Genomic DNA, 8,699 nt, shown 5'->3' on the forward strand with positions numbered 1-8,699 from the left:
CCAGGCGTGCACAGTGCAGTGAATTGTGCAGGTGAGTGGCCAGTTTAGAGAAATGGTCTCCCCTAGTACAGAGAGCTCCAGAAGTCAGTGTACACATGCACATTGGCTTGCAGGATCATCCATTTGTTGCTACTCCTTAAAATATACTAGAGAAAGAAAATTAGGCTTAGGTAGCTCTTAGCTGGTTTGGCTAACCTCGCCCTGCAGAGAAAGCCAATTATTGGCCAGGTTTCTAGAGGTAAGAATGCTTCCGGGGGTAAAAGAGGTAGGTCCTACCAGGACCAGGGTCCTGATTCCCTTGGAGAAGCTTCCATAGGGATGTTGCCCCTTTGGTTAGATCCAACATGGGGCCTGGAAGTGTGTCCAAGAAAGGCCAGTAGGACTCAGACTTGCTATTCCTTGCTTGCCTTTTCAAAGCGACTGACTAGAAAGCTTTAAAAGCCATGTATAATGATGTAAAGAAAAAAAATCCCTAATCCTCTGCTTCTTTCATCCTTCCTCTCTTCTTGTGTGTACTTACGTGTCTGTCTGTCTTGTCTGTCTGTGCGTGCTTTTTAAACCCCTTTTTGGTGGCTTGTGGCCTGTTCCTGCGTGTGTTTTGGGTCTGTATTTTGGATTCTCGTGTTTTCTTTCCCGCTGTGTTGCCGTGGCGCTGACAATGCTACAGAATTCGTCCAGCTCAGCCTCTTCCGAAGCTTCAGAGACCTGCCAATCAGTGAGCGAGTGCAGTTCCCCCACCTCAGTCAGCTCAGGCTCCACCATGGGGGCTTGGGCTTCCACAGAGAAGGTGAAAAATATTTGTATGGAGAACTAACCAGCCATCCCCGCCTCACCCCCGTTCCCTGCCTCTGCTAGCTATCTCCCCGGAAAAATCCAAGTTAACCCTGAAAATGAATAAGGGCATTAAATCCAGGTCTACTAGCAACAAACAAACACAGCTGCTATATTTCTTATAGAGAGAAGTTCACTCTCGGAAACTTGGGTTTTCACAGAAACCTGATAGTGAAGTCATTTTTGGATGAAAAAAAAGATTGATATTTGGAGGAAAAAGGGAAATGGGATTGGGATTAAGAGCTATGTGTGAGAATTTGAATTCAGAACATCAAGAATTCAGTGACTTTGCCTCCCATCATCTCCCACCCTGCCTACAGCCCAGGTGTTCATCCTTATCACAGCCTTGTTTGAACATATCATTTCAAACATGTCGGCTGTATGTTTTTGTGCTATTTAATTTTCTGTTAAACTTTTATTTTTTCAGTCTCAGATTTGCTGTGAAAAATAATGCATCTTTGGAAAGTTAGTTGGATTGAACAGACCTAATTATCCATTTAAAATTGATTAAAATTGTATATGACCTGACCAAATCAGCGTTCCATTGGAATTATATTTTATTGACTAATGGACGTACTGATGAGATTATCATCAAGATGGAGAGAGATTGTCCTCCAGTCAGACAATACTTATTTGGGATCAGATAGCATGGGTCTGTCTTCTCCCCTGCTTCCTTTCTGCTTCATCCGTTGATTGTCCAAAAGCAGCAAATCTCCATTATTTTTTTTAAATATCCAGGTTCCCCTCCCCCTTGCCTAGAATACATCAATGCCATCTCGTATTTCCACATTCATCTTGTTATATTAATTTTTCCCTCTTTTGTTTGTTTTTTTTGTTTGTTTGTTTTGTTTCCAGTTGTCTAACGGGTTTTATCACTATAGTTTACCAAGTGAGTCCCATGTAGCATCAGTGGGCGCAGGTCTTTATCCTCATTGCCTGCCTGCCTCCCGTCTGTGCCCTCGGGCGACCTCTGCCCTCCTTCCAGACTACGTTCATTATTACACCATTGGGCCGGGCATGTTACCGTCATCTAAGATCCCTAGTTGGAAGGTTTGTGTCTCGCTCTCTCTTCCCCCTCTCCTTCCCCTTCATTCTCTCATTGCTAGTAGGAGATTGCCCTTCTCCGAGCTGTGGCAGTCGCCTCTCATGTTCCGTGTGGTTTTCCAAACACATCCTCCCTGTTAAGGGTCTGTGGGTCTGGTGCAGGGGGGAGCAGGGCCGAAGCTCAGACATAGACCCCCCAGCGGCGCTAGACTGGGCTGTTTGGCTTTCCAAGATTAATCACCGCGATGGAGTTCCAGGGAGCTCAGAGTAAAAGCAGTGGAGAAGCTCCGGGAAATCCCAGGGAATTCACTCCTGTCCCCAGATAGCTCAGAGATCACACTCCGCTTGCAAGATCCTTTAGGATAAGACTACTCTATGGTTTAGGAAATGCCATGTGCGTCATCCTGGCTCTCTGGATGTACTTGCAGAAGGCCTCACATGCTCACTTTCCTACCCTTTCTCATCTAAGATCCTAGACTCCCTCCTGAAAACTGATGATGAGACAGGGACAGTGGTTGGTGCATTTGTAAAAAAAGACAAAACAAAACCCAAATTATTGCTGAGAGCTACAAAAAGGTTAACCATTTGAAACAGAGCCCACAGAATTCAGCTACAGCTTAGCAAGCCCAGGGCGTGAATGTGTAACCTTGTCTGTGTGACAGTGTAGCTGGGTAGGAGACAGTGTGCACACCTGTTCCTTAAGTGGCAGATGTTTTAGAGCTATTATCAGAGAGCTTTTGCTAATGTTGCTCTGGGATTTATGAATATCTGCCTAAACCTGGCCAAAAGTTCTTAAATGTTAAAACCTTGAGAAAATTACTATTGGATTTGCAATATTGGGTTTTAACATGTTCTAAGGAATTAGGTGGAGGCCTTTGAGAGACGGGTGATGGAGTGGTAGTAGTAGTGGTGGAGCAGTAATAGAAGAGGAGGAAGAGTAATTGTAGGAGTAGTAACAACAGCAGCGGTAGTAACTTTGGTATTTATATAGCACTTGGATATTATCAGAAATCCTTTGACAAATATTACTGTCATCCTCACTTCAGTCCTGGGAGGGAGATGTTCCTGTAAAATATAATACTCATTGGGCAGACAAGATTAAGTAACTTGCCCAGGATCACACAGCTAGAAAATGTCTGAGGCTGGATTTGAACTAGGGCTTTGAACTAGGGCTTTCCTGGCTCCAAATCCAATTCTCTCCAGTGTGCCAGTGAGGTCCTGTTTTCCACCTTCCAAAGAGTGCCTCGGGGGCTGCTTTGATGTGGTTGACATTTCCCCAAGAGGCTGTATCATGAGGTTTGGCTGTAGACCCCATAAGATAAAGCGGTTAGGGTGGCTCCTCAGTGAACGGCTTCTTACAGCATCTGTTTTACGTAGGACTGGGCTAAACCAGGCCCATACGACCAGCCTGTGGCAAACACCTTACAGCGCCGCAAGGAAAAGCGTGAGCCCGACTCCAACGGAGGACCCCCTGGCCTTCCAGCTGCACCTGCCGAGGAGGCTCAGAGGCCTCGGAGTATGACCGTTTCAGCTGCCACCAGGGTGATGCTCTAATTTTCAGTTACATGTTGAGCATAGGAGTAACCCGTTAGCTGTTCCCCCCTCCCCGGCCCTGGGAGACCCTCATGGCCCTGTCATTCAGAGCAGGGGCCAGGGCACAAAGAATGTTTTTGCTCCTTCCTGTCCCACAGTTAGCACCTGGTCACTGAGGCAGCTGCAGGTATAGACTTCTGTCCTGGTTTAATGTTTTTGAGGCTGGTTCCTGAAGTCCATGGGCTGGCTATTCTCCTGTTTGGGAAAAGGGAAGCCCCCTTGCTTTTGTCTCTGGAATGATTATTCGAGCATTCCTTCAGATCCAGCGATTGGAATCTCGGATTTTGTTTGTAGTTCCTTAGAAAAGCTCACCGAAATCCCTACAAGAACATTTCCTTTCCCTACCTCTTCCCAGGGTGGATATGAGCTTTAGGCCCAGAGGGAGGGCCTAGGCGCCCTGCCTGACCTCCGCAGTTTGATTTCATTGCCATGGTGTGTGTGTATGTGTGCGTACGTGTGTGTGTGTATGTGTGTGTCTCCCCTGCCTGCAGCCTGGAGAAGAGATGGAGGCTTGTGAGGAGCTCGCCCTGGCCCTCACCCGGGGCTTGCAGCTGGACCCCCAGAGGAGCAGCCGGGATTCCCTGCAGTGCTCCAGCGGGTACAGTACCCAGACCACCACCCCGTGCTGTTCGGAGGACACAATACCTTCACAAGGTATGGTAGGCAGGCTGGGGCGGCCCAGCCCTCAGGGCCTAAATTTACCTCCCCTCAGCTTCTCCCCACTGTTTCTGATTCTGCCTTCCAAGGCCAAAGAAACCGAGTCTAATTACTCCTCCAAATGAGCTCTTAAGGAAAGCTGTTGTGACTCTCTTCTCCAGGCTATTTTACATAAAAAATAACTGACATTTTTAGAGCTCTTTACATTTATTATCTCATTTGAGTCTCACAACCACCCTGGGTAAAGTAGGTACTTCTGGTATTATTATCTCCATTTGTCCCCAGAAAGAGACTCGTGCAGGGTCACAATCCCCTGGTATTTCCCTTGTTAAATGTCATCTCTGCAGAAAAACCGAACCAGTTTTCAAGGCCCTTCTTCTGGTCCCTTTTACTCTTTCTACCCCAGAATTTAGAAGTCTCAGAATTCTTTTTATTTGAGATGAAAGGAAAAGTAATTGCCAGCCCACGGCTGAACCTTGAAATAATTTTAATCGCCGGGAAAAATCCTTAGAGAGATAGTTAAAATTGCCAGAAGGCCCCTATTTACAAGGTCCGGACGTCAGTCCTTATTAACTGCCGGGCTGCATGGTGGTCTTGAATTTAAGTCTGGACCTCAACCTCAGCTAGAGCATCCTTTACTGAGCAAAGGGAAGTTGCCACCGTGCCCATCAGGGACAGCAGTATCCCGGACCCCCTAGATCGGCCTGGAGAATCCTAAGCCGGCCAGCCTGTGCCCCTGCATCTGATGGTGGCGGCATGAGTTCCCTGCCAACGCTGCGTTTAACGAGAAGGCTGCCAGCCTCTCCTTTCTCTCCAGCCCGAGATGAATGGTGGGGTGGGGGGTTGCTTTTAAGCTGTTTTTCAGTCCTGTTTGATTCTTTGTGACCCTGACTGGGGTTTCTGGGCCCATGGTTTGCCAGGCTGATGCTCTGTGCACTATGGCGCCACCTAGCTGTCTAAGGGGAGGACAGGAACAGTCTGAATTGCTTTTTGTGGGATGCTCTGGGCCTGAAGAGGCTTCTTCTAACCAATGCGAGATCCGGCTGAAAATTCTGACACTTAAACTGATGTGATCCTGGACAAATGACTTCATGTGAACCCCAGTGATCTCATCTCGAAATGGAAATGATAGGCTCTCCACTGCCAACTCAAGTTGTGAGGCTCAAATGAGATGATCTATCTATCTATATTTATATAGATAGAGCAATAGATAAAGCCCTCTCTAAATCTTAATGCTCTGTACAATTGCTAGTTATGATCCGCTTGATTTATGGGGTGTTAGTCTGGGTGCTCCTTAGCATGCGTAGGAGTGATGACAGGTTTGCAGATTTTAGCCAGTTTTATGAGGGGTGAGGTGGAGAAGAGAAGGGTCCCCCAGTCTCGCCCCCAAGCCCCGGGATAGAACAGGGATGAGGATGCTCCGCCTCGGGATTCCTCCCCTGCTGCACCAGACTCCCGTCACGGTGCCAGTTAATCACTAATTCTACATCCATCGGCTCCTTAGTTGGAGAAAGTCACCATCTTCGGTGTTCCTAATGCAAACACTTTAATCAGTTTCAGATTATGATTATTTCTCTGTAAGTGGTGACCAGGAGACAGAGCAGCAGGAATTTGACAAATCCTCTACCATTCCGAGAAACAGTGACATTAGCCAGTCCTATCGCAGGATGTTTCAGGCCAAACGCCCAGCTTCAACTGCTGGTCTCCCCACTACCCTAGGACCTGTGATAGTTACTCCTGGTGTAGCAACCATCAGACGGACCCCTTCTACTAAACCTTCTGTACGAAGGGGAACCATCGGGGCTGGACCCATCCCCATCAAGACTCCTGTGATTCCTGTCAAAACCCCAACTGTCCCTGACCTACCAGGTATGCTACCAAGTCCTCAGGGAGGGCCTGAGGGGCACGGAGAGCACAGCCCAGAGTCACCTTCTGTGGGCGAGAGTGCCCAGGGTGGCATAAGCATGCCCGCCTCCATGTGGAGTGGTCAGGCCTCTGTCAACCCCCCTCTGCCTGGCCTGAAGCCAAGTGTCGCAGAGGAGCAGAGACAGAGTGCTCCAGAAACAGAAGAAGAAGAAACAGAAGGGGATCACTCAAGTGCCACTAGCTCCCCTGGCCAGACCCCAGAGTGCAGCAACCCCGGAGACCTGAGCCCTGGGGACAGCCTGCAAGGTGAAGATATGCTGAACGCCATTCGGCGCGGGGTCAAACTGAAGAAGACACTGACAAATGACCGATCGGCCCCTCGTTTATCCTAAGGTTTCTAAGAATACTGCCAGGGTTATAATGAATGGAAAATGAACTGTTTATTAAAACCTTAAATTTGTTTTGATTCATTCCAAACTATAATCAAAAGATTTTGTAGGAAATCCAAAATTAGAGCATTGTTTTGAAAATACTATATATCATAAAACAGAGAATTAAAAATACAAGATAAGTAACCATCATAATCTTTATTGTTTTAATTTGTAAATATCAACAACTTTCTGCATATTTTGTTCTTAAGTTTCCCTTTTAATTTTTCTGAAGGTGCCAAATCCCATAACTTTTTTATAAGCCTTTATAAAATTTTAAATGCATAACTGGGGAGGGGGGCGGGAGTGGGAAATCTCATAAAGTAGCAAACTTCAGCAAAGGGATTAATAATTGGCTTTTTTGCAAGCTTTTGTAGATGCATTGTGATAGTGTGGTTTCAATAAATTGGACTTATTTTAATGTACAAATAAAATGGGTAATGAACATGTCCTCATTTAAATATGTTTTTGTGTGGAAAGCAGGAGTAACTGGATGAAAAGCAATATAATGGATGAAATAAAAGCTGGAAATGATAAGACTGTGTTGGGTTGAGGGGGGGAGGTAGGGTGGGAAACACCATTAACATAGCAGATGCTGTTCCCTAAGAGTAGCTTAGTTGGTTGAATTACTGTTAGCTTCATGGTGAATGCATCCGAAGTCATACTGGATTGCAGTGTTTGTTTAGGTAGGGTGTATAGGGACTTCACTCATTCCCCATGTTCTTTTTTCCCCCCATGTTTCCTCTTGACACCCCACACAGCAACCACTCCTAGTCATATGCATGCTGCTTCAATAGTATACTTAGATTGATTTACTCAGTTTCTCTTTGGTCGTGCTCATGCTTTCATTGAGTCCAAATACATCCAAAAGTTACAGTAAAGCAGTTTTTAACATGTGAAAGCATTTAAAAATGATAGCAGGGAGTTCTTAGGTAGAGTATCAAATGCCTTTTATTTACAAGTGCCCAGCAGGCTGGGTACATTGAGAAGCCCAAATATTTTGAGAATACTTGAGTGGATTTAGTAAGGGTAACCAGCTTGGAGTTTAGCAACTTGGAAAAGGGTGTGTTCTGTTTCAGGGGGCTTGTTTTTCTTAGACAGTGAATTGGCTTCATATTAAACACTGAAAAGGAAAGAAGATGCATTGCCACTGGGAGTCTGACCACTACACTGTCTTTTTTTGTATTCTGGGTGATTTTTTTGGAATAATTCTTTCTCAATTAAAAAAGGACTTTTTTGAATTTTGTTTTCTTTTTCAAGTGAACCAATTTGCTGTAATAACTATCTTTTAAAGCCAGCAAGATATGCAGAATTCAGGGGGTCACAGGGGTGGGGGTTAGTGTGGGTCAGAAGCAGAAGAGGCTTGTCAGTTATTCAAGTTGCACACTTGAGACCGTTAACAGTTCACCAAATGAAGTTCTCAAAGGGGGCTGCTGGTTTCCACCCAAACGCTGCAGCTTTTGTTGGCTTCAATATCTGACTACATGATCATATGCTTTAATACATTACTGCATTGGATGTGAGACTTAATGTATTTGTACAGTCACTATTCTATAATAACACTTTACACTGCTGTGATTGCTTCTGACACTTTTATGTTATGGCTTCAAGCAAAGGCATGTTTATTAGAAACTATTTAAACTTTACTTTCTTTGAAAAACAAGCTCCTTATTACAGAATATAATCAACAGTAGTGCCTGTGGTTTTAGCCCACCAATCTTGATTGAATAAAAGTAGCTGATGCATTGTGCATATGATGCTTGATAGGTTTTGCTGAAGCAAAAACCATTGCAAGAGAATGAATATAGTAAAGTGGTATTTTAAACCTTGGAAATGAAATGGATGTAACTGTACTGGAGTACAGCTTTTCACTTGTTTAGTTCTTAAACGTTAGTATAATCTGAAAAAGTTAATATAAAATGTTGCCAAATTCAACGTAGAAAGAATGTGACAAAACACTTTGGATAGTTCTACTGTTTTGTGTTTTTGCATATTGTAAAAGCAGTGTCACAGCTAAAAATTAAAAAAAAAATGTTTCTAATGTATAAATTATTGTTGTTTAGTTGCTAGTTTGTACTGAGAGTTGACCTCTCCCTGTGCAGTTTTTTGTTTTCAACTGATATAAATGAACAGTTGCTGTATTGTGTCACTCTTTTCCATTGTAACAAATGCTTCAGAATACATTATAAATAAAGAATGGCTAGAAAAATACTGTATTTCATTTTATTCAAACCCTCATATTTGTTCAAGTCATTGGTCAAAACTGATTTTAGAGGACTG

General features: G+C 44.5%; 1 protein-coding gene across 6 annotated transcripts in view; it reads left to right on the forward strand.

Moving 5' to 3' along the window:
* Positions 1 to 6,953, forward strand: part of MTSS1 (MTSS I-BAR domain containing 1) — a 219,972-nt gene extending 213,019 nt beyond the window's left edge. Inside the window, exons 11-15 of one of the 6 annotated variants that reach the window (XM_074265847.1) lie at positions 668 to 787; positions 1,687 to 1,881; positions 3,253 to 3,417; positions 3,960 to 4,122; positions 5,680 to 6,953. In XM_074265847.1, the coding sequence (XP_074121948.1) occupies positions 668 to 787; positions 1,687 to 1,881; positions 3,253 to 3,417; positions 3,960 to 4,122; positions 5,680 to 6,383 (1,347 nt within the window). In that variant the 3' untranslated portion in view covers positions 6,384 to 6,953. The remainder of the gene's footprint in view (positions 1 to 667; positions 788 to 1,686; positions 1,882 to 3,252; positions 3,418 to 3,959; positions 4,123 to 5,679) is intronic. The other 5 variants (XM_074265864.1, XM_074265871.1, XM_074265856.1 and 2 more) reach the window with 5 other exon arrangements.
* The last annotated feature ends 1,746 nt before the right edge of the window (positions 6,954 to 8,699 follow it).

This window comes from Sminthopsis crassicaudata, chromosome 1, assembly GCF_048593235.1.
Source record: "Sminthopsis crassicaudata isolate SCR6 chromosome 1, ASM4859323v1, whole genome shotgun sequence".
Taxonomy (NCBI): Eukaryota; Metazoa; Chordata; class Mammalia; order Dasyuromorphia; family Dasyuridae; genus Sminthopsis; species Sminthopsis crassicaudata.